General features: G+C 46.0%; 1 protein-coding gene across 2 annotated transcripts in view; it reads left to right on the top strand.

Annotated features, from left to right (window-relative positions):
- LOC149302155 (neuroblast differentiation-associated protein AHNAK-like) overlaps positions 1 to 26,347 on the top strand; it is a 48,946-nt gene that overhangs the window by 5,100 nt on the left and 17,499 nt on the right. The window contains exons 1-4 of one of the 2 annotated variants that reach the window (XM_089482825.1): positions 8,114 to 8,130; positions 24,037 to 24,131; positions 24,479 to 24,635; positions 25,636 to 25,823. In XM_089482825.1, the coding sequence (XP_089338951.1) occupies positions 24,479 to 24,635; positions 25,636 to 25,823 (345 nt within the window). In that variant the 5' untranslated portion in view covers positions 8,114 to 8,130; positions 24,037 to 24,131. Of the gene's footprint in view, positions 1 to 8,113; positions 8,131 to 24,036; positions 24,132 to 24,478; positions 24,636 to 25,635; positions 25,824 to 26,347 lie in introns of those variants that run through there. The other variant, XM_089482824.1, reaches the window with a different exon arrangement.

Raw genomic sequence — 26,347 nt, 5'->3', positions numbered from 1 at the left:
GAGGGCAAAAGACTACACTCGCCAAACCGAGAGGCCTGACAAAAGGAGTGAAAGGGATTGTGTTGTTGTGTTTCAAGGCACTGAGATCCAAGCTTGGCGCCAGAGGGGTCAACCACGTGCGCTTTGTCCTGGTGCCCAGAAAAAGAAGGGGGTCTCATTCACACTGGCATAGAGACATGGAGAGGGACATCGTTGGGGTTTAAGATTCCCATCTTATAATGGTTTGCTGGGGTTGGACCTAGTACTTGGCTGCTTGACATATGTGTGGGCTCTTATTGGGGTTATACAATGGACTGTTCTTCCATTTTGGGAAAAGATCACCGCAGCAATAAGCTAGCATGCCCAGGAGCGGACTGACCGAGACCCTGACAGGCTGGTTTTCTGTGTGCAGGGAATGTTTTTACAGAGAAGGGATTATACAACTGAATACTCTTCCATTTCAGAAAACGATCACTGCAGGCACATGATGACTGAGACCCTGATATGCTGGTTTTCTATGTGCAAGGAATTGTTATTTTTGTACAAAGGAGGATCTGGTTAACATGAACTTCAGCTTGCAATCTAAACAGTGGCGACTGATGCCCACTGGGACTGGTACGCCTACCTTTGCTACCCGATCTTTTTCTTTGGAAGATCCAAAAAAGCAAAATATTCCACAAGTCGAGTTCCCCTTATCTGGAATTTGTAAATCCGAGATGCTCCAAAATTGTCCACGTAAGTGGCTGGGATGGTGACACCTTGGATTTCTGATGGCTACACAAACTTTGTTTTATGTGCAAAATCGTTTTAAAATATGATGTACAAAATTGCCTTGAGGCTATATATGTATGCGGTGTCCATGGAACATAAATGAATTTCAATCATGTTAGGACCTGGGTCCCATCTCCAAGGTATGTGTATGCAAAATCCAAAACGCCTTTTGGATAACAGAGATGAATCCTATATCCTCTTGCTGTTTGTAATAATAATAAAATTATTTGTTAATAATAATAATAATATAATAATAATAAAATTGGGAATGGATTGATGATTAGGTGGGCATCCTTCCACCTTCCCAAATTAAGACCTATAAGTTCATGTCCAGGTTATCTGAAGGGCCATTTTCGTGCATTTTCATGGCAGAATTAATGCAGTTTGTGACTGCTTTAACTGCCCTGGCTCCATGCATGCTATGGAATCCTGGGATTTGTAGTTTGTGGTGGCACCAGAGCACTCTGACATGAAAGGCCAAGTATCTCACAAAATGACAAATCCTGGAATTTTGTTGCATGGAGCCACGGCTGTCAAAGCGATGCCAAACTGGATTATTTCTCCAGTGCAGATGCAGCCCAGGCGGCTGTTCCCCCATCTTGCCAGCAACACCCCGGCCTGTGTTGTGTTCCCACAAGCAAATTTCTTTTGCTAGCGGGTTCCTGGATTGCTCTGTCCAACACGTTGCGCATTAATGCGTCCCTCAGCTGTTGTCCCCGTAGCGCACCACATGCCCATTTGCTCGGAGGGTTCGTGGAGGCCACTGTCGGAGATTGAAAGGGATGCACTCTGGGGTTACATTAGTTTGCGGTCAAAGGAAGAGGTCTTTTCCAGCGCTGTCTTTCTAAACAAGAAACCAGAGGAGAAATTGGGGTGGTGGCCGTCATGGTTTAGATGACCTCTAGGCCTCTGGTTCCCAGAGTGAGTTGGGTTTGGAGAGATGTGTGAAGCCTTGCAATCTTCTGCAGAAGTCGTGTGGCTTCAAGATGTTTTGGAGCAACCCATGTGGCGTAGTGTTGGCCTATGACTCTGGAGACCAGGGTTCGAATCCTGGCTCGGTCACAAAACCCGCTGGGTAATCAAGTCATTCTCTCTCAGCCTCAGCTGACGGCAATGGCAAACCTTCCCTGAACAAACCTTGCCAAGAAAACCAAGAACACGACTTGGAAGGCACAGGACAACAACAATAAAGTGACCTTCTCACTGAATTTTCTTGACAAGGGTTGTTCAGATGCGTTCGCCTTCCTCTGAGGCTGGGAGAGTGTGACATGGCCCAGCCAAGCAAGGATTCGAACACTGGTCTCTAGAATTATAATCCAACGCTCAAATCATGATGCCGTGACACCTCTCAGGGTCTTCTTTTCATGCCCCATGTTCAGCAGAAGCACCCATTTTGGGCATCTCCGCCCATCTTTGAAGCTCATGTGGGTGCCGCACGTGAGGTGAGGCATTAATTTCATGTTTGGGAAGGAAATGTGTTTGGGAAGGGGACGACGCAGGGGCCTGGCTCCTTCCAAGGTTTTTTGTGGACGGGTGGGAGGTCGCTCTCTTGCTTGCTTGGCCTTCCAGGTTGTGTTTCGTTTTTTTCCAAGCCAGATGTGACTGCGTTGGATTTGCAAGGAGATAGGAGATGGGCAAAAACCCTTCCCGGTTGGGATGGAAAGGCGGTGCAATGAAGAAGAAGGAGAAGGAAATTGTCCAGGAAATTGGAAACTGTCCGAAATTCCTGAATGGAGAGAGGAAAGAAAACCTTAAGGCAGGGATGGGGACAGCCTTGGCCCCGAGGGATACTCAGAAAGGATGGGCGCATTAGTCATTTTTGCCTCTCTAAATGAGTAACTTGCAAAAATCCTGCGGGATTCCTCTGTTATCAGTTCTGCGGCGTTGTTTCCGTCCTCCGCGTCCTTTCATTTGGATGTGTGTTGTTCTGAGTCCGAATGCATGGTTTTTCTGGTCCCGGTGGATGGGCAAAGGTGCCAAGGAGACATACTTAGCATCGCCCCTGGGGCTTTTTGCCATTTGGAGAGGCACCATGAGGTCTAGCAACTTGATCCCGTCTTTAATAAAAGTCAGATTTCAGCCCCAGATCCTGCTGCCCTATGCTCCTGCAAAACCTCAGCTTTGCCAATTGCTTTGCAAACGCGCCCATCCCTTCGCCCTCGCAATTAAAAGTGGCAATCTTCCCTTTGCGGTGTTGGAGAGTGTTTGCGTGTTTGTTGAGGGTGTGGGGAGCTCTGGAAACTTTGTGCGCCTTTTCTTTTCTTCCAAGGCGACAAAAGGTATGAGAGAAGGCAATTGGGCCTCTCTTATTGAAAGGCTTGAGATGCTGGGAGATGCAATCCAACATCATTTGGCTGGACCCATGATGTCAGGTCAGTACATAACCAGAACGTTGTGTTGTGGTTCGAATGCTGGACTAGGTCTCCGGAGACCATTGGGTGATCCTAGGCAAGTCACACTCTCTCAGCCTCGGAGGAAGGCAGTGGCCAAACCCTCCTCTGAACAAATCTTGCCAAGAAAACCCCATTATAGGTCGGAAGTTGGAAAGGAACACAGTAACAACAATGGATTCCTTTAGTACAGGACATACGTAGCTGCACCTCTGGAACAAAACTCAGTTACTTCTGCCCTTTGGATAGGAGTGGCATGTTGTTCGGATGAAAACAGAAACGGAAATGTGCTTCCTAGACAAATGTTTCAGTTCAGAGAGGCAAACTGAATTTCTGAACCATCCGGAGCGATCCTGTTGCATCTCCGCTGTTGGAAACATTAGAAAAATGACCACCTTAGCAGAGGTTTCTTTGCAAAGGAGCAAAATCAGATCAGCAAACCTTGCAGAAGCGCAACAGGCAGCTCCCTCTGCGTTGGCCCTTTGTGGGGTTTTGTCATTATTTGGGGCGTTTTCTCAGAGTACACAACTTGCCGTTGTGTGCCAAGTTGGTCCTTGGATGTTTGCCCTTTGGAGAGAGGAGGGACTTGTTAGATTGTGTGCGCTGTGTGCAACCTGTGGCAACCATAAAGTGAACCTATCGCAGGGTTTTCTTGGCAAGTTTCTTCAGAGGGAGAAGAGGCTGAGAGAGTGTGACTTGTCACCTAGTAGGTTCCCATGGCAAAGCCAGAATTCGGAGCCAGCTCTCCAGCATTCAAGCCCACTACATCAAGCTTGCTCTCATATGTTATATGTGGACTCTGTTTTCTGGATGCCTTTATTCCATTCTGGTTTTGCATCTTGCAAGTGCAGATTTCATGCGCAGTTGGCTCTCTTCAAGACGAAGGAGTGAGGATGATGGGAATTGGAAGAACCGCTCAGGCTAGACTTTGGCAAGGCAGCCGCATAATCTTTTCCTTTTGAGATAAAAGATCCAGGTCTGTTTACACAAATGAGTGATTATTTAATGCTGCAAACATGCATTTGTCATTTCCGAATGACAAGTAGGGACCGGCCTGGGCATTGTGACAACCTTGTGGGTGTGTAGCTGGGTTGTGTGATGGGTTTATCAAGGCAATGCATTGCCGGCTGGGCAGGTCAGACCTGCTGGCATTCGAATGCACAAAAGTGAGAGGCACTTGGCTTGACTACTACTCTGGGGAAGCTGTGAGATTTCCCTTGAAGACTGTTCAGAGCTTGCAACTTGGACAGAGGAGTATTGCCAGTATTAAGCAATTTCATTGCTGCTTAGTTTATTTGTCCAGGCTTTTCGCTCCCCTGTTGTTTGGTTGTTTGTTTCATCTGTGAAACAGGGTTTGTAAGGCTGCATCCACACTGCGAAGATAATCCAATTTCACCCCACTTTGGCCTCATCCGCACTGCAGAAATAATGCAGCCTGACATGGCTATAACTGCCTTGACTCAGTGCTATGGAACCCAGGGACTTATAGTTTGTTGTGTCGCAGAGAAGGCAACATGTCACACAAAACTACGCACCCCAGAATTCCCTAGCACTGAGCCAGGGCAGTTAAAGCGGTATCAAACTGGATTATTTCTGAAGTGCAGATGCAACCTAAATACGTATAGGATAGCTTGCAAGGTGCTGTTATTATTCCCAAGGGATCTGAAGGACAATCCCTGTGGCCACCTTTGCCACAAATGGATGCAAGACCACAAAAATCCTGGGGTTGCAACAAGGCAAGATTGGGGTACGGCCCCAATATTCGCTCTTCGGTGGCACAGCTGGTGGTGGCTGGCAAAATCTTTCTTCCCTCCATATTATTCTTTTTAATATCCTTATCAACACGCTCACCTCTTGCAATTTCAATTTCCTTCTCCCAGGCTTGTCCCAACGCAGTAGGTGTGAAAGCGAGCTGGGCACGGCGCATGGCGGCGGTGTGCCAACTTCCAGGTGGTTGGGCTTGTTTGGCTACTGAATCTGGAAAGAGACGAAAAAACCATCCAAAGGGCTCCGTTCCGACACTTTTGCAGGAGGCAAGTCGGGACGAGTGGGAGCAACAAAGGAGTCGGGATGTGTCTGGCCAGGTCCATTGCACACTCAGCCATCTCCGTGGGGTGTGTACACACACACACACACACAAACACAATGGTTGCCAGATATCAAGGCCTGGCCCTGAGCCTCCGCTTTTCAGGGGTTGTTTCTAGGCCAGAGACGAAGCCAAATTCGGCATTTTTTGGAGAGCTCAACCCTAGGCAAGAGGAAAGGCTGATGTGTAAATCTCCATCTCAGCCGCCCCGATTGCATAATAATAATAATAATAATAATAATAATCATCATCATCATCATCATCTCAGTTTGGACAGGTAGACTTCCCAAGGCTTAATAGATTTGCAAAGTGGAAAGACCCTCCGGAGAGAGGGAAGGTTTGGGGATGTGTTACAACTTGAGTCTCCATAATCCGAAATACTTGGGACCAGAAGTGTTTTGGATTTTGGGACGTTTGCCTATATAGAGCGAAACATCTTGGAAATGGGACCCAAGTCTAAATACGAAATCCAAGTATGCATTGTATGTATGCACCTTATGCGCGGCGCATAGCATGGAGGTCATTTTGCGCACAATATTTTTGTGTGTGAAACAAAGTTGCTGTACCTCTACCTGTCCACGATTTTGCATTTGCATCCCCAAGGTGAGCTGGAATTATAAGCAAGGATATAAGCGTGGTTCGGAGCAGCGGCCTTGTTTTGGGACTGCAAGTCCCAGAATCCCCCTGAGCAACTGAAATACTAAGCAAGGTTATAAGCACAGCTTGGGGAACGGGATCCTTCATGTTCCCAAGCTCTGACTTTAAACATCGTCCAGATGGTTATGTTTTTCCTGTGATGCAATATAAGGGGGGGAGGATGGGAGTTGTAGTTTTTTTGCTTTAAAAAAGTAACTTTTCCAAGCTGCAGAGACAGGGATGCTTGCGGTTTGTCGTTGTGGGTCTATGATACAAAAATTGTCATCATTTTCCCAGAGGTTCAAAGTAGGGAATGCATCTTTGTACATGGAGCATGCCAGCGTCTTGGGATGTGCATGGGTCGCCTCTGGACAAAGAAGAGGGATTTATTATTATTATTATTATTATTATTATTATTATTATTATTATTATTTTGGAAGCCAGACCCAAACCTGCAAGGCCTGTTTCGCCAGCCATGGTTCTGGCTTCATGCATTGCCTTCCAGACATTCTCGTCTGAAAAAAAGGATTGCGCACTTTTTGTCTTTTCCTGCCATCTGCGAAATGTTGTGCCACACAGAGAGAGCGCTGCATCCTCACATCTCCAGTGATGCTCTTGGCGTTTCGATCTCGGTACGCAGGTTGAGTCTCCTTTATCCAAAATGCTTGGGACCACAAGTGTTTTGGACTGCAGCTATGTATCTATGTGTGTTTATATACATATATATAGACACACACATGTACGCAGATATAAATACGCATATACATATACATACACAAACATATTCACACACACACACACACATATACATATATGGATTATCTGTGTTTGTATACATATCTATAATAAAATCTCTTGGCGATGAGACCCAAGTCTAAGCATGCAATTCATTTGTGCATAGAACCTGAAGGTAATTTTATGCGTAAGATCTTCAATAAGGTTGTGCATGAGACAAAGTTTGCATGCGCCGAACCATCGGTTTTGGATTTTGGAGCGTTTCGGATTTCGGAGTTACAGTCTGTATCTCCGTTATTGTTTGCTATGACTTGGATGCATGCCGATCCTTTCTTAGGGTCTCCTTGGCGAGATTTCCTTGGATGTGTTCCCCTGAGGCTGAGAGATTGTGACTTGCCTTTTCCGTGGCTGAGCAGGGATCTTGAGGAGTCCTAGTCCAACACTCACATTGCAATAGCACCATCTTGGTGTCCATGTTAAATATTGAAGGCACTTTGCTTCTGATGCACAATGACCTGATTGCAAAGTTTTCATGGCATGATTTATTCAGTGGAGGTTTGTCATTGCTTTCCTAAGGCCTGAGAGAGCGTGACTTGCCTAAGATTGCTCACTAGGTTATTGCAGGAATAGGGACTCGAACCCAGGATTCTCAGACCCCTAGTCCAGCAGTCTAACCACTACCCCACATCCGGTTATCTTGGCAATATCTATCCAAGGGACTTTTGCTCAGTCTGAAAGAGCATGTGACTTGTGCAAGATGGGCTCCTGCAGCTCAGCAAGGATTTGAACTTGGAGTCCTTGCTCAATGCTAGCAAACCAGGGGCTGGGAGAGGGATGGCATGCCTCCTCCACTCCTAATGGGACGATGCTCCTACCCCTCCAAGCAAATGCGTTTGCCAACTTGGCTTTCCAGTTGCATTTGCAAAGTGGCTCATATGACTCGGGTTTGGTGGTGTTCTTCTTCCTTTTGCCAACTGAACATAGGCTCCATCCTATGCAACCCTTGGATTTGTAGTTTGGCACCAGATAAGGCTCAGTGTCTCACGGAACTACAAATCCCAGGACTCCATAGCATTGCAGGAGGCCAGGGATGGAATTGTCGGACTGGTTGCAGGAGCTGGGCATTGCAATCCCATACCCACCCATAAAACCAATTTACAATGCGAGTGATATGCATCAGGCGTAAATAATAACGGGGAGAACCGGTTACGGAGGCTGGGGAGGTCTGTGCCTTTTTAATCGGGGAAGATTCGTGGCCTGTAAATATTTCACACACAGAAAATATGCTTTTCAACCCACGCCAGGAATCGGCGCCTGAACCTTTCCTCTCCTCAGCTTGCTATTTGTAGTCCAGATGTACAATGTTCCTTTTTAAAACCCTTTCCATGCCCAGCCTCCATTCCCCTTTTTCCTTCTCTTCCTCTGCCCAGCTGCAAGTTTCTCTAGCAGTGTCTGCCTCAGGAGAAGTGGAGAAACCTATAGATTCTAGGAGTCCTTTGTTCAGCCTCACTGCATCAGATCTCCATTCGAAAGGTACTGTGCCTTCTTCCAACGGTGGAGCGTTTGGTCTCTGTTTGCTGCCACTTACAATTAATCCAACAGAAAACAGAGCCGCGTGGGCATCGCATAAAAGACCGGCGCCCACCGAAAGGTCAGATCGGAGCATGCTTTGCGGAAAACGCTGCGTCCCTAAAGAGATGGGCATGAAAAGAGTTGGGGATGATGGAAAGCAGGGATTTGGTTCGCTTGCATAGAAAAGGCCTGTTTGCTCAAAGGTTTGGAGAGGATCGTAAGTGTTGAAAATCCACAACTAAGCTTTGAGTTGTTGTTTTCTGTTTTAGAGGGGGATCATAATAATAATGACGATGTTGTTGTTGCTGTGTGCCTTCAAGTCATTTCTGACATCCGGCGACCCTAAGGCTATCATGGGTTTTTCTTGGCAAGATGTGCCATCGCCGTCCCCTGAGGCTGAGAGAGTGTGACTTGCCATTGGTCACCTAGTGGGTTTCATGACCAAGCTGGGAATTTAAACCTGTTGTTAATGTACTGCAACTCCCATTACCTTCCACCATTGGCTCATGGCTTATAGGACGACGGAAGCTGCAGTGCAATGACATCAAGGGTGCGCCTGTCGTGTGTCGTGCGCCTTCAAGTTGTTTCCAGTTTATGGCAAACCTATCATAGGGTTTTCCTGGCAGGATTTTGGAGGAGGTTTGCCACGGCCTTCCCCTGAGGCTGAGAGAGTGTGACTTCTTGCCCACGGTGGAAATAAAAACTGTATGCAGACCCTTAACAAGCAATGCATTTGTCCATTTAGCACCATGGCAATTAGAACCGGAATAATGCCGCTGTACAGTTTGAGTGTTGGACTGTGATTCTGGAGACCAGGGTTCGATCGCCAGCTGGGCCACGAAACCCACTTTGGGCAAGTCACACTCTCTCGGCCTCAGAGGAGGGCCATGGCAACCCTCCTCTGAAGAAACTTGCCACAGTTGGTTTGCCATAGGATCACCATAAGTTGGAAACAACTTGAAGGCATGCAATGACAACAACAACAACAGCAAAAATGTGGAAAGACCCCATGGTACCCTTTATTGTCGCCTTCACTGGCTGAAGGATGCATTGAAGGTTGCAGCTCCGAACATCTGGAGTGGTGCCCGGTTGGGAAAGATTGCATGAGAAAAGGACAAGCCAGACAGACCAGTTGTTTGCCTCCGTCCCTATAAGGCCTCTTTGCAAAGGTCTGAGGTGTAACCAGGCGTGCCAACCCTCTCTCTTCCCCCTGCTCCCTTTATCTTTGCCAGTCTGGGCGTAAAGGGGCACGGCTGCCAAGGAATCTGCCTTGGCCAGTCCTACAGGCTGGGTTTGCAAGGGAGAATCCTTATGGGAATTTTATGCGTTCCTAGAAGCTTTGGTGGGGTTTTGTCTCAAGAGCAATGGCCATTGGATGGATGCCGTCTCCCAGCATCTGCTGCCTGAGACAAAATGGCAGAGCCTCCATAGCTCTGCATAGGCTTGATGGTCCCTCATTTTGGCACATGCTTTGGAAAGGCATCAGTCATGCTGGAAACAAAGCGCTAATCCTGGGATGACCAAGATTTGGGGTTTACGGCCCTCAGTCCTTGCATTTTTGGTTGCTGTCCCCCATGGCTTCTGCATCCCGCCCCCCTCCTTCTTTGCAGCCCAGCCCTTTCCAAAAATGTCGACATTCCTCTTGACTGACATCATGGTTGCAGTCAAGATGAATTGCACCAGTGTTCAAGGAAGTATCCATGAGCTCCTGCATGTGCAGCAGTCAAAGCTTCGGGGCGAAGGACCCAAACAATTTGCATTGTGTGTTGGTGTGCCTCCAAACTGCCTCACCTGCGACCAGGTGCATTGTAGTTCTCCCCCTGGGAATAAAAGCCAATAAACCCCAAATATTCCCCTATATGGGAATAATGTGTCTCTTTTGCACTCCTCGCGCATCGCTTTTTTATGGGATTAGCCAAAATAGCAGCCCGCATTTTTGCTCGGTGGCACATGTCCTCCCTTTTGTTTGGTTTTTGACTGTTCTGGAGCATCCGTCATTAACTGTCTCAGTCCAGTCGTCCCCGGACACAATTAAAAATGCCCGGCCCAGATAAAAAGGATTACTCCTTTTGCCAAGAGGATGAAACCCACAGCTTGCACCGTGCATAGCAGGCGGCATCACATTGGCTTTTGTTTCGTTGCCCCAAATATTAGCAAATTGCAGTGGTCCCTTGGTATCCGCTGGGGTTTGGTTCCAGGACCCATTATGGATACCAAAATGTATAGATGCTCATGTCCCATTAAATCCAATGGTGTAGTCAAATAGTGTCCCTCATGTAAAATGGCGCAATTAAAGTTTGCTTTTTGGAATATACAGTGGTCCCTTGGTATCCTCTGGGGAACTCTTGTGGATACCAAAAACCATGGATGCTCAAGACCCTAATAAAATGGTGTCCCTTATAAACTGTGCCAAAATCAAGGCTTGCTTTTTTTGGATTATGATTGCTATTGTTGTTGTTGTTGTTGTTATTATTATTATTATTATTGACTATTTTCAAACTGTGCATGGTGCAATCCATGGATGCAGCATCAATGGAAATGGCTGACTGTACTGAGTCCTGAGTATACCTTTTGGCCTAGGTTCTGAAACAAGTCAACAGACTTGTGAAGGCACACACAGACACACAGACACACACACACACACACACACTAAAGGCACCAGATATAATCTTGGAAGCTAAGCAGGATCAGCCTTGGTTACTCCTTGGATGGAAGACCTATTTCAGAGAAAGGAACTGCCTAAACCACTTCTTCCTTGCCTAAGGAAATGCTGTGAGATTAATGCAGTCGCCCGAAGTTGAGATGTGAATTGAAGTCGCATAAGAGCCAGCATGGGGTGGTTTGAGCATTGGGCCATGACTCCGGAGATCCGGGTTCAAATCCTCACTTGGTCATGGAAACCTATTGGGGAACCTTGGGCGAGTCGCACACTCTCGGCCTCAGAGAACCCCACAACAAGGTGGCCTTCTTAGGGTCTCCATAAGTCGGAAATGCCTTGGAGCCGCACAGTGACAAACCCACTATAACCCCAAAGGTAATACGGTCGACAAATCTCACACCGAGGAGGGAAAGTATCTCAGATGGTTCACAGCCCTGGCTATGTTTGTTTTCTCATCCTGGCGGCGAAGTAAGAAACCCTCAAGCGTGGATTAGTGGTTGCGAACGCAGCCATTTAACAGATGTAGCGTTCTGGCAATTGTGCCATCCCTGGAACCTGGCTTTTGTTTGGAAGCAGTTTGTGTGTGTGTGTTGTTGTGTTGCAATAGAAAATGAGCCAGCTACTGACACAACACCCTCCAGCATGAAATTAAATAACTCTCACCTGGGATTATACATGTAGGAATCAATAGTTTATGGCTACCCGGATCTACTGTGGTTTCTAGTGTGCCCAAGCTCTTGGCACAATGGGCAGCTGGTGACCAGAAGATCTCTTGGCGGTTTCCAATTACGATGGTCATTTTTGTTACTTTCTATCCCTGGTTGATCCATCGGGCGAGCGCACATCAGAGTCAATGCGACGCGCAACAAAAAATACGAATACTCATTCCGAATGTTGGTCTTTTTGTTTGCCGGAACCACTTCTTCCAAAGGTAAGGTGGGCATGTATGAGTGCAGCCGGTCTGCCAAAGCACCCGCCAAGCCAAACTTGTTAGCTTTGAAGGTTACACAAGACTCTCTGTTGTCTTTACATTCAAAACAAAATTGTGATTAAGATGTCTAAAGGAGTTTCTCCCGGCGCTTTTGTCGGGAATGGTTTTTATCCCAGGAGGGCAGGTGCAAGCTTGCGTCTCCTGGTTGAGCAACACTCTTAGAACTGGGCCTGCGGGTCTTTTGCTTTTATATCTCCGCAAATAAGGCAGACTAGAGACTTAGAGTGGTTTTCTTTTCCCCAAAAAATAAAACCCTGGAAATCCAGGGGCAAGAACTTAAAAGATGGCTTAAGAGCCCTAAGATCTACTCTGTGGCAGTGAATGACTCTAGCAATGAAAGCCTGCAAGGAAGAGCATAGTCATGTTTTCCAATGAATATCTATCTATCTATCTATCTATCTATCTATCTATCTATCTATCTACTCATACATATATACAGTGGGCCCTTGGTATTTGCTGGGGTTTGGTTCTAGGACCCCCCATGGGTACCAAAATCTGTGGATATTCAAGTACTGTTAAATAAAATGGCACAGTAAGATGGTGTGTGCCTTGTCTAAAATGGCAACATCAAGGTTTGCTTTTGAGAATGTCTATATTGTTGAAATATTTTCAAACCATGGATGCTTGAATCTGTGGATATGGAGTGCCAACTGTATATGTATGTGAGATTATATATATATATATGTGCATACATACATACACACACTATATATAATCTTTTTTAGTTGTGGATTTGAGCACCAGCAACCCATGGGTATCCCTTCTGGATCCATTGCACATTTCTGCACTTCAATAGCTCTAATGCAGTTTGGCACAACTTCCAACTGCCATGGCTCCATATGACCGAATCCGGGGATTTGTAGTTTTGGGAGGCACCAGCCCTTCTTAGGGAGTTTCGTAAACCTTTCCAAACATAACATCTCATAGGATGGTGCTACAGCAGTTAAAGTGGTGTCAGGCTGCATTACATCTACAGGATGAATGCACCCGCAATTTCGCTTCCCAAACGCTTAGGAGTGGATTTCGCTGTGCAATAAGGGTAGGAAATCTCAGGTTCTGCGGATGTTGTTGGATTGCAGCTCTCAGCATTCCTCTGGTGGGTCTGGATCAGGATGATGCCAGTCTGGCATCTCCGGGGGATGCCCAGCTGAATGAAGGAGGGTGGCTGTATTGGCGCATAACCTCCTGGTTCTCCCCCCTTTACTTTTTCCAGTAATAAGCTGGCGATCCCAAGAAGTCCTGACCAGTTCGTAGCTAGTTGCGAGGCAAAGCAGATGGTTCTAAATATACCAGGAATGCGCACACGTGGCCAACCTGCGAATAGAAGCAACTGGTGCGTGCCCTCGTGGTTGGCATATCTCTTGGGGATGGCTGGTTTCCTCTTTCAAGGCTGGGGAACAGGCAGAAAATGTGCTCCGATCCCACCTTGTTCGGTGGCCCTCCCTTTTGGCAAGGTCTCGGAGAAGTTGGCACCGAACGCGGGGCGGTGGGCAACGAGGAGGGCTTCGTGGGGATGCTGAATTCTGTATCCAACCTTTCTGAGTTGCAAAGTGGAGCCCAGGTCCATACAACAGTCTATCAACCAAAGCTTTGGACAGTGCAACAACTTCTCAGACTGTGAACCAAAGCTTTGGACAATGCAACAATTTCTCAGTCTGCAAACCAGAACTCAGGGCAATGCGATAGCTTCTCAGTCTGCAAACCAAAGCTATGTCAAACTGCATTTATTTTTGCATTGTGGCCGCAGTCTGAGCTTCCAACAGGCCTGTGTCGGGGATTCATGTTTGCTGTGGATGCCAGGCCTCCATCCTGACCGACTCGCTGCCAAGAGTTGTATTCCTTGGCGACCTAAGGAGTGTTTTGTTGACCGTGGGCTGCGCACTTGGCAGCTGGGTGGCAAAAGCAGCATCCCCCCCCCCTCTTGTGGCTGATCTCTCAAGGCGCAAGGGTGCAGGTTCCTGAGTTTCCACTGACCCTTCTTTCCCGGGCGGTCTGTCAGCCTTTCTTGGGGAATATGCAAACTGTGCCAATAAAGCGAACACTGTTTTGTGGATTCGGGACCTTATTGTACTTTGCTGGATATGTTTTTGGCTGTGTACATTGCAATGGGGCAGCGGAGAACCTCGAGGGGGGAAAAAGATGGACGTGGAAACGTTAAAGCGAGGTTTAAAGAAGCAAAAACCGTTGTGGGTTCCATTTCCGTTCCTGGCCTCCTCACTCGGCGGTTGCTAAAATGTCAGCCGTGGCCGGCTGTGAGACGGTGCAAAGTTTGCCCAGCCGCTCCCTTTACTCCAATCCAGCCTGTTTGTGCCTTCTTCTTGGGGTGAGTCACCTTCGCAGTCCGTCACACCCGGCGTTTGGGCTCCTCTCCAGAGGAACAAAGCCAGGCGGGGTCCGTTTGTCTCCGCTTTTTTCCCAGGAGTTCAACAACTGGACACTCCTGAGCCAACTTCGGCTCCTGGATCCGTCCCTCTGCCTTTCCAGAAGCTGGCAAAAGGACTTTTGGAGATGATGGTTCCCAGCATCCACACCCGCCGTGACTCATGGCCAGCGTGGGCTGTGCCTTTCCGCTGGCCCCAGAAAGTTGCATTTCCAAGCTCTGATTGCAAACCAATTCCATAGTGTTCAAAGGTCTGGCGATGGACGCCCTGAACATGAACCATATTCACTTTTTTGGAAACGTCGGAGAATAGTTTAGGAAAGCTGCCGCAGCGCACCGGTTTGTATGTTGGACTTATGACTCTGGAGACCAGGGTTCAAATCCCTGCTTGGCTATGAAACTCCTCTTGGGAAAGCTAACCTTGGGGAAAGGCCTCCTATGGGCAGCATCATCCAAAATCCATACAACAGTGATACCTGTATGCACATTATGCACAACCAAAATGCACATTATATATGTTGCAAGCTTTTGAAGCTGCACTGGGTTCTTCATAAGGCAAAAAACATGTTAAAAATGATGCCGGATGGGTGGAAAATTGGCGACGTTAGCCCTGCGTTTGGTCCAGATGTTGCCGTTTTGGTGTTGTTCCCATGCATTCTGTTCCTTTTGAAATGTAATTTCACCATCCTTCCCCCCAAAAAGATGGATGCTAGTCTGCATAGGGTTGTATTTCTCAATAAATCTAGTCCTGGGTTGTTGTTGTGCATCTTTGAAGTTGTATCCGACGTACGGTGTTTTCTTGGCAAGGTTTGTTCAGAGGGGGTTTGCCATATTTTTCCTCTGAGGCTGAGAGAGTGTGACTTGCCAGTGGCTTTCCATGTCCGAGCCAGGATTCGAACCCTGGTTTCTGGCTTCCAACGCTTTGACTACTGCACCGTGTTGGCTGTAAGGTGTCCCAAAAAAACCGCTTCTAAATAAAAAGAGTCCGGAGTCTGGGACAGGAGTTTTGCAGAATGCAAAAGGAACGATGCGGGAAAAGGGATCTACATTTCTTGGCGAGGTTTCAAGCAACGCTAGCATCCCATCTGGGTTGCAGATGCGTAGTAAAAGGCGACATAAATGACTCAATAGTCGGGCAGCTCCATTGTGTCAGTTTTCCCCCACATTCCCAGCGAGGAGCATCTGAACATCGGCCGCCTTTGGAAATTTTGACAGTCTTTTGGTGACTTTTTCACTATAAACAGTTTCTTTTTTGGCTGCACTCACAAAGTAGGAGTTTGCTATTTGCTTTTATACAAATACAAAGGGGGGAAAGAATGAAAAACTTGCTATACCAGAACAACTTACGGTGAAGATCTGATGCGTTCGGTTCGGCACATTTGATGTGCGGAGTTGCTTCCCTTTGCAAAGCGAGTTTCTAGATCTGAAGATCGGGGAAAGGACTTTGGGAATCCCAGGGTTTGTTCATGTTCAATCATAACATTTATTTATTCCTATCTTTGACAGACCGAGTTCAATGTCTCACGAAATTTGCAAATCCCAGAACTGTGGCAATTAAAGTGGCATCAAACTGCATCGTTCTAAAATGTAGATGCATTGTCTGCAGTAGAGATGAAGCCATGGTTGGTTATAAAGGCGTTATAAACCCTTTTCTTTCCTTTTGACGATATTTGACACTGGGATAATAACCATGGAGGTGGAATAGCCAAGTGCTGGATTTATTGGAGAATAATAATAATAATAATAATAATAATAATAATAATAATATACAGTGGGACCTTGGTATGCACTGAGGTTTGGTTCCAGGTCCCTCCATCAAAACCAAAATCCACGGATGCTCAAGTGCCATTAAATGCAATGGAGTCCCTTATATAAAATGACAAAACCAAGCTTTGCTTTTTGGGGGGGATTCGTTTATTTTTAAATCATTTGCAAACTTGGATGCTTGAATCCATGGATTAAAAAATATGTGGATAAAGAGGGTTGGCTGTAATAATAATTGGCATTTGTGGTTTTGAATTTGGCGGTTTTTCTGGGAACGGCAGACGGTCCCAAAAGGCAAGAATTCGCAGGAAGGACGAACAGCATTGGAAAGGCTGGCTTGTTTTGCAATGAAGGCACTGTTTCCTCGCACATCTGGCGCCATTTTTCAATGTTCGAGGAACAGCTGCTCCAACGGCCATTTCCACATTAGAGAGGTGGATATATTATATATAGTGTGTTGGCATAAGTCAGGTGGCGCTGCACATGGAGCATCTGGACAGATTTTGCAAGCCTAGGGCTTCTTTGTGAGTCAAAACCAATGACTTTGTTTCCCACCAGCTCACACCGCTTCTCCAGTTCTAAGCATGCAAGTTATATTATTATTATTATTATTATTATTATTATTATTATTATTATTATTGCAGTAGGCCCTTGGTATCCGCTGGGGTTTGGTTCCCGTCTAGCCAAGATATGGTCGCCATAAGTCCAGCCCAGAATTCCTGACTGTTGGCCAAGGCAGCTGAGGCTTCTGGAAGCTGAAGTCCAAAACAACTGGGAACCACTGTGACCATTTACCATCTCTTTTCCTTTCAAGGAAAGGGCTGTGTCCAAAGCAAGGGAGCTTTGGGATCCTGGACTGACCATCGCAAGCATTTATTTGCAAGCACTCAGGTTTGACAAACAGTTGGCGACTTTTTATCTCAGCCTTTGGTACACAAAGCAAAGATCCTGTCGCTGTTGGAATCCCTTTCTGTTTCATCCCTTCTCGGGTTGCCATGTTTGCCGTTCGGGTTTTACAATGCTGCAATCTCCTCTTTATGTGCATAGGGGACTTTGCCAATTGGCACCCAGTGGGTCTGGTCCATTTGTGCCAGGCTTAGCCCACTTCTTCGCCCATACGTCAACAGGAGGCTCGAAGGCATATTTGTTGTTGCGGTGGTGGTGGTCAAGTCATTTCCAACTTATGGCAACCCTGTGGCGAACCTAACCTGGGGTTTTCTTGGCAAGGTTTGGTTCAGAGGAGGTTTCTCATTGCATTCCCAAGAGGCTGAGAGAGTGTGACTCGCCTAAGGTCACAATTATCCTAGTTGGATGGTATCCCTTACTTATGCGTTGCGCGTGTTTTGCATATGCGTGTCTGTGTTGCAGTTGTGCTTGCCTCTCCGTGAATGTAAAATTTAAGACAGTGAGGCGCTGTCAGGGGTCTGTGCGGAGGAACAGATCTGGGAAAGGGTTTGAGGCGCGGAGACCCAGCAGCCCATTCCTGGCATGGTTGACTCAGTCCTACGTCCGGCTGAGAAGAAGACTGGGATTTACTACCTGGCAAGAGCATAGAGACCAACGACCATAAACTGGAGCAGCTGGGCATCTTTGGAAGCATGCGCATAGATGTATCTCTCCTGCCGCAGCGTCCGATTCCAAGGAGATCAGTCCATAGACCTGTCCCAGTTTTGGAATGGAGACTCCCAATGACTCCCACTTTTTCCGCTCCTTTTAAAACGTCCTGGTTTCTCTCTCCTCCTCCCACTTTCCTCCTAGTTGTTGGAAGCTGCTCTAAGGGCCGACTTTGAGTTATGGAGAGCCCCACGAAGGAGAGACCTCAGGTCTTGCAAAGTCAGGTCCGTGGCTTGGCTGAGTCCATCCATCTGCAGTGCAACCTTCCCCTTTTCCTGCTGGCTTCTACCTTTCCAAGAAGCATTGTCTTTTTGGCGGCTGTGATTTGCTCCAGAACGCATTTATTTGTCTTTTTGGTGGCTGTGGTTTGCTCTGGAACCCATTTACTTGTCTTTTTGGCAATGCGCAATATCCACAGAACTCCTCTCCAGCCCCACATCTCCAATGAATTTCCTGGGGTGTGTAGTTTTGCAAGCCTTCTCTGCCAAAGATCACTGGGGCCTCACCGAACTACAAATCCTAGGATCCTGTAAGATGGAGCCGTGGCTGTGAAAATGGTATCAGGTTGCATTTGTGGTATACTATGCTATAGAAATCCTGCAATGGTATAGGAATAATAATAGGCGGCAGGGTTGCCATGAGCCACACAACGACAAGAACAAGATGCACCCTGTGTTTTCACAAGGGAAAATCCAAGGCATTTCTTCTGCTATACATTGGTTTACATTGCCGTGGGGCTGGTAAGGCTTAGTCTTATCCGTATCCGGTTACATTACTCAGTTTGTACAGAGATTAGATTGAACTATTAGATTTAAGGTGATCTTTGAACGGACGAAATGGAGCTTTAAGTCAAGTCTCCAAAGGAGTCTGCAAAAACTGTGAAGAAGAAGAAGAAGACGGGAGGAATGCCGTTCCTATTTTTTGGTTCAAGTCCGCGATTGCGACGCATGCATCGATGCTCGGTGGTGTTTCGTAAGGAATGTGCATCCGCCCGAAAAACTAAAAACAGGATTAGTGAGTTTGGAGGAACGTGGCTCCGTCTGTGTTTTGGCCAGGTGCGGGGAAATATTCTTCTCATGTTGGAATGTAAAGTATCCCAACAATGTCATAACTATGGAGGAGAGGGGCCAGGTGGAGTTGGCAGCACATTGGGTCTCCTCCTTGAACCTTTGCAAAACCATCAGGCCCCTAGTCCCTTTTAGCTGCGGAGGTGCAAAGATGATGCGGCTCTTGGACATTTTCCTGTGGGTTTCTTGTTTTGCCATATAATGCCATTCCTCCTCCTTTCCTCCTTGACCTGTTTCTCTTGAAAAGGCTATACCCCTCTATTCCTATGATCCAGTCATGAGACGCATCCCTCCATTGATGCCAGTGCTGTTAGAAAGCCTTACAGCTGGATGGAGGAGGAGGAAAGAAATGGCCCTGGGCTTTGCCAAGCGAGGGATGGCTCTGCACTTGGCACTTCCATGGCAGAAAGGGGTCTTTGGGACCCAGGGTCCCTAGGAAGGCTGCAAAGGGGCTCCAGAGGCCATTATCGTCTCTCCTGATGGAGGAAGAAGCCCTGGCATCTTGGTTGATTGATTGGTTGGTTGATTGGTTGGCATTGGAGAAGATAGGATAGGATAATGATAAATGATAATGATAGGACTTGAGCATCCATGGATTTTGGTACCCTCTGTGGTCCTGGAACCAAAACCTCAGCGGATGCCAAAGGCCCATTGTAGTAATAATAATGATACTGATCATAATTTTAAGTGTAATACCCCATTGCATTTTAATGCGACTTGAGCATCCATGGATTTCGGGATCCATGGAAGGTCCTGATCCAAACCCCAGCGGATACCAAGGCCGCATAATAATAATAATAATAATCATAGAATAATAGAGTTGGAAGAGACCGCAAGGGCCATCCAGTCCAACCCCATTCTGCCATGATAATAATATCCCATTGCCTCCATGGATTTGGGGATCCAGGGGTCCCTCTGTGACTTGGCCCCATGGAAACAAAAGCAGAGCTTGGGGCCACAAGGACTGAGACCTCCTTCCATCCTGAGGCTCTTTTGGGAGCTGTAGTCCCCAAGGGCCATGTCTTCCAGTTTGTTCTCCAGGGCAGCAGGGTTTTAAGCCTTCAGGAGGCCCAGGACCAAAGCCTTTGCCTCCCCTGCCTCATTATTATTATTATTATTATTATTATTATTATTATTATTATTATTATTATTATTATTATTAATGTAAGTTTGGACTCAAAGGTGCCAGCCCAGACCCAAACATACCCAGGAGCCAGGAACCATGAGCCCGTTTTTGCCTGAGAATAATGAGCCTGCAACGCTCCCTTTCCACCACCAGAGGGCGCCCCAGGACAGGGAATCATCATAATACTGTACTAAGCATTGGGCCGAAGTGCGCCGCTTTAGTCACAGGAGGGCGCCCGAGAGAGAACCAGGAAGGAGAGCGCAAAAGCGATCTTGAGAGCGGAATTGCGATAAGACTTGCGACGGTGCGATTTTCCCTTCCTGCTCCTCCTCAGAGCAGCCACAGAGGGCGCCAGAGAGACAGAGAGAGATACAGAGAGAGCCAGGCAGGGAAGAACCCTGGCTGCCGCTAGAGGGCGCCCCAGGACAATAGGGATCCATAGAGAACGGGGCTCCTGCTGCTGGCGCCCTCAGCAAGACTGAGTTTGGGAGGACTACAATTCCCATCACCCCCAACCAACCAACCCACATGGCCCTGGCGCTGGAGGATGCTGGGGGTTTCCAGAAAGGAGCTGGAGGAGGAAGGGGGCCAATGCATACCCTGGGGATGATGGGAATGGGAGTCCTCCTTCTTTCCTCAGATGCACATGTCTATGTATAAAATGTATGGAAGCTCAGGCTGCCAACTTCTTTCTTTCAAGGCGCCTCAAAGGTGCTGCAAGACCTCTCTCTTTGTTGTTGTTGTTGCCTCTAAATGCATCTGAGGAGGAGCCTGGCCTCTCTTCCTCCCAGATGCCTTCTTCCTCTCTTCTTTCTTGGCATCAGCAAAGTTTGGCATTTCCAAAGGTTAAGACCCCCTTCTCTCTCTTTTTGTCATTTAAAAGGTGTATCAATTATTATTGTTGTTGTTGTTATTATTATTATTATTATTATTATTGAGAAACCTTTCAAGGGTAGCTGTGGATCCCAAAACCCACGATGTTCAAGTCCCATTCAATGCAATGGAGGAGTCAAAGGGTTGGTTAGACTGCAGTCCCCGGCACCCCTGGCTGGCTATTGCTGGCTCAGACTGCTGGGAGTTGCAATCCAACCCATGAGAACAGGTCCTTCGTGGATCCCAAAATCTATGGAGGCTCCAGTCCCATTAAGTCCAATGGTGGAGTCAAAGGGGAGGGGACCCTCCTGCCCTCTAGGACTGCAGTCCCCATCATCCCTTCCCAGGCTGCTGGGAATTGCAGTCCAGCCATTGAGAAGAGAACCTTGGTGTCTGCCAGGGTTTGGGTCCAGGTCTCTCCCTCCATGGACTCCAAAATCCATGGAGGCTCGAGTCCCATGAAATGCAATGGCAAAGTAAAATGGTGGTGTCCTTTATATGAAATGGCAAAAGTTTGCTTTTGGCAATTGATAGTTTTGGGGATACTTTTGGGCCCATGGTGCTGGAATCTGGGCTGGGATTCTGGAAGTTGTAGTTGCAGAGGAGAGCAAGGAGCCCCTTGGGTTCCCAAGGGGAAAGGAGGAGTAGTGGTCAGTAGGCTTTCCAAAAAGAGGCTCTTTCCCAGGGTCCCTCTGTGCAACCTCCATTGAGGCCAATGCTGCTAGAAAGCCTTACAGCTGGACGGAGGAGGAGGAGGAGGAAAGAAAGGGCCCTTGGCTTTGGGTCTCTGGGCCCATCTGGACCCCAGGAGGGCTGCAAAGTGGGCTGCAAAGGGGCTCATGCTCAGCCCCATCATCCCCAGATATAGAGGTTCTGATCTCTGGGTCGAGCCACAGAAGTTGGTAAGAAGCTCAAAGCGGCTGCAGTTCTCTGACTCTCCACAAGAGGGAGCCATTGTATTAGGAATGTTCTTTATCAGCCAGATCAAAGTCTATGGGGACTCATGTGATTTCCCCATTGGCTCCCCATTCCTGAGGGGGCGCGGCCTCCTTCTCTTTACGTGGACCTTCCTCTGCTCCCATTGGCTAGCTACCCACGAGGGGCGTGGCCTCCCTCTTTGCACGTGGAGCATCATCATCATCATTTAAATGATATTATTATTATTATTATTATTATTATTATTATTATTTATTAGCCTCATCTTGATAAAACCGAAGTCTAAGGGGACTCACAGAGACGCATTAAGGCACATCTTCATACTGAATGAATGAATGTATATCCGCCTCCAATGCCCCCTTCAACAGCGACGGCACATTTCCAACATCACTTTATTTGCGCAGTGGCGTGTGATAACCATTTGCGTGATTCCCTCGCCGTTTCTGCTTCGTTTGTGGGACGCTTTCCATGCGCTGTAATGTCTTTTTAATGCCTGAAATCCGTCCTTAGTCCTGGGAAAGACCTTTCCGTTCCTCAGACGGTTCCTTCTTTGGGATTCCTGGGGCGGGGAGCATTCGGGCTGTGCATTCTTGCTGGCATATGTACCATGCCTTGCATGCTCCGTCTCTGGGAGCGGCCAACTGGCGTGCATCATGCGCTCTTCCACCGTCGAAGAGTGCGCAAAGAGCAAGGCAGAGTCCCACGAAGCAAACAGGGAAGTGGCGGTAAGGAGAGTCGAAAGGGGGAGGTTGGGTTCATCGTCCTTGGTTGCTGTTGTTGTCATTGTCGTTGTGTGCCTTCGAGTCTTTCACAACCTATTGCAAGGTTTTCTTTGCAAGGTTTGCTCAGAGGAGCCTTTCCTCGGAGACTGAGAAAGTGTGACTTGGCCAAGGGTTTGCAGAAGGTCTCTCCAAATAGACATTTCATTAAACAGAGGCTGGATGGCCATCTGGCAATGGGGATGCTGTGATTGAGAGTTCCTGCATGGCAGAATAAAGGGGTTGGACTGGATCAGGGCCCTTTTTGGGGTCTCTTCTAACTATTCTACGATTCTATGATTCTCAGGGTGCATCTAAATACATAATGCACCTTGTAGAAATACGTAATGCAACCATGGCTCCATCCTCCGGAGACATGGGATTTGTAGTTTTGTGTGGCACCCTTTGGCTTTAGAGAGGGCTAAAGGCAATGCGAAATTGCAAACCCCAGGATTCACGGACGGAGCTACAGCCCCCAAAATTGCGCCAAACTGCGTCACTGGGTTAGACGAACCCATGGTTAGTATATAAGGTGTGTGTGTGTGTGTGTATATACTTAGTATAAAAGGTATATATATAACCCTTCTGTGTCCTTAGGTTCTTATCAGGACGTTGCAAAAAGGAATGTATCCTAAATTTTGCCTTTAAAAATAGGTGTCGTTCTTCTCGCCTCGAGACGCTCCTCCTTAGCACCGTTCCGGTTTTTTATCAGGCATTTCTGGCATACTTTCAATGCTCCCTCTGCAGCCAATAAATTATTATTATTATTATTATTATTATTATTATTATTATTATTATTTATAGGGAATAAAAAATCTATTATTTAGTATAATATAATTTTTATTATATTAATCATATTAATATTCATACTATTTATTATAGGAAATATAATAATTATTACAGGAAATAATAATTGTTATTATTTAGAATATTATTATTTATAATATTATTATTATTATTATTATTATTATTTATTATAAGAAATATAATAATTATAGGAAATAATATTTTTTATTATTTAGAATAATATTTATATTATTATTATAGGAAATATAATTATTATAGCAAATATTTTTATTATTTATATTATTATTATTATTATTATTATTATTAATAGGAAATGTAATAATTATTATAGGAAATAATAATTTTTATTATTTAGAATAATATTATTTATAATATTGTTATTATTATTAATATTTATTATTATTATAGGAAATATTAATTTTTATTATTTATAGTATTATTATTAATAATATTATTATTTATTATAGGAAATATAATAATTATTATAGGATAATGATTTTTGTTATTTATATTATTATTATTATTATTATTATTATTATTATTTATTATAGGGAATATAATAATTATGATAGGAAATAATATTTTTATTATTTATAATCATATTATTTATAATATGATTATTAATAATAATCATATTATTTGTTATTATAGGAAATATAATAATCATTATAGGAAATAATAAAAGAGTTGCTTTAAAAGAGAAGCTAAAAACTGTGATGGGGGAAAACGGAAACGATTTACGGAAAGCTTAGTCTTGCGTTTGACGCATCCCCCGGTGCATTTTGTCTTGCATTTTTGGGGATCTGTAGGATATCCATCAGCGTTCCTGGATATTGGAAACCGCCTTGTTCACCAACTGGTTTCCTTTCATTCTTTTTGCTTTCTCTTTTAGGTTGGAAAGTTGGAAGGAACGTTACCGAAGGGTTTGCAAAGCGACCAGAACGGCATTCCTGGGGCGGTTCCGGCTTGGACCAAAGTCCTGAAAAAGTGGGTGCACCGAATTGCAGCCATCCTCTTATTTTCTTATTTCTTATAAGGAGATATATATATATATATATATATATATATATATTATATATATATATATAAAACCTTCAGGGGGAAGAAATATATATATATATATATATACGCACACACACACCCCTTTGGAGAAGGTTTTTATTATTTATTATATATATTTATTTATTATACATATTAAACATTAATATGTATTGACATGTCTTATGTTTTAATTATTTAAATATTATTTAAATATTTTAAAATATTATTTTAATATTATTTTAAAAATTTAAAATATTCTTTAAATATTCTTTCGCTCTTTCGTTCTTCCTCAGATGGAGAAGGAGGACAAAGCAACCCGGGAGGTCCTTCTCCCCGACTGGCAAGGCAGTGGCTCCCACGGCATCACCCTCGACCAGACGGAGGAAGGCGTCTTCGTGAAGCAGGTCCAGGAGGATTCAGCCATCGCCAAGACGGGCGTCGTCAAGGAAGGTGAGGGCGCACTAGACGCCAAAGGCCCAGACAGAGGAAAACGTTGTTTCGGGGCCTATTTCGTAACACAACAACAACAACAACAGCCAAGAGAGATCCCATGTAAACTGATCCTTTGGGTGTTAAATTTAGAACTCATCCTTCAAATGTTTCTCTCCCAGCATCGGCTCCTCGCTTTGGCCAAAGTCCAGTTTCGTGCGACGCAGAGATAGCGCCAGGATTGAAATGCCGCGGCTGCATCCTATGCAAGTTTGGGATTGGTAGTTCAGTCCAGCACTAGAGCTCCCTGGCTTTTGAATTCTCAATACGCATCCGTTTTGCAAATCCCAAGATTGCATAGGAATCATAGCCATAGAAGTGGAGAGTGCGACAGAATTGGAAACGACGGGAAGCAAAATGGACTAAATCAGGGAAATGTGTCTCATTTTATAGGAATGCATCTGGCGCTGTCAAAATAATGCGCTTTGACGCCCCCATCCCACAGAGTTTGGGATTATGTGGTTTTGCAAGGCCTTTCTCCTTCTCTTTGGTGCCGCACCAAACTGAAAATCCCAAGATTTTGTAGGATGGGGCCATGGCAGTTAAAGTGGGGTCAAACCGCATTATTTCTACAGTGTAGACGTAGCAAGGGGCGGCGGTTTGAGCGTTGGACTAGGACTCTGGAGACTAGGGTTTGATTCCCATCTCAGCCATAAAACCCATTGGGTGACCCTGCGCTGGTCACACTTTCTCAGCCTCAGACCATGGGAAGAAATTTACCAAGAAAACCCATTGATAGGTTCGCCATAAGTCAGAAACAACTTGAAGGCAGACGAAGCACACAGGTTGCAGCTTCCATCATCCCAAGCCAGTATAAGCCAATGGTGAGAGGTGATGGGAGCTGCAACTCCATTAACAACAGGAGGGAGGCCAGATTTCCCACTCAAATCTCTCATCCAGTGGGGCTTTCCATATGTTTTTATGCTGTCTTCTTCCTTCCTTCCTTTCTCTTTCTCTGCAGGGGATCAGATTGTGGGTGCCACCATCTACTTCGACAACTTGCAGTCCGGGGAGATCAACGAACTCCTGAAAAACGTGGGACATCACACCGTCGGCCTCCGGCTCCAGCGCAAAGGAGACCGCTCTCCATTGCCAGGACAGTCTTGGTCCCAGGACGTCTTCGTTCCCCAAAGTCCGGAAGTTGTTCTGGTGAGCGGGCGGAATAAATGCAAACTGTCCAGCTGTGTGGGTCCTATACCAAAGTGCAATAGCATCCCAAATCCACAAAATGGCAGCATTTTTATTGGACCAGCCCAAATGCACATGTTGCATGCTTTCAGGGCTCCAATGGCATCGTTGTCAGACAAAGGCGTTAGGAATCAAACAGGAGAAAGGAGATAAAAGTGATGATGTTGGAGTTATAGGTCTGCATTTTGTCAAGATGCTGTTATAGTTGTTCTCAGTTAAGATGGTATGGAGGGATATCCATGCCGGCAGAGGCCATTCCTTTATGATAAAGAGTCATAAAGTCCAGGACATAAAACTTAAACTCCATTATCCTAATGGAGCGTGGCCAAGGTATACATAGGTATAGGTCAGTGGTTCCCAAACTTTGGTTTTGCAGATGTTTTGGACTTCCGCTCCCAGGAACCCCAGCCAGCTTGGACCATAGTCCATCTGGAGGACCCAAGTTTGGGAACCCCTGGTACAGATGTATCTTTGTATGGTAGAAC

Source organism: Sceloporus occidentalis, unplaced genomic scaffold (genome assembly GCF_023333645.1).
Source record: "Sceloporus occidentalis isolate IW3139 unplaced genomic scaffold, rSceOcc1.0.p SCAF_20, whole genome shotgun sequence".
Classification (NCBI taxonomy): Eukaryota; Metazoa; Chordata; class Lepidosauria; order Squamata; family Phrynosomatidae; genus Sceloporus; species Sceloporus occidentalis.
The sequence above is the reverse complement of the archived record's forward strand: the minus strand, read 5'-3'. Positions and strand labels throughout refer to the sequence as shown.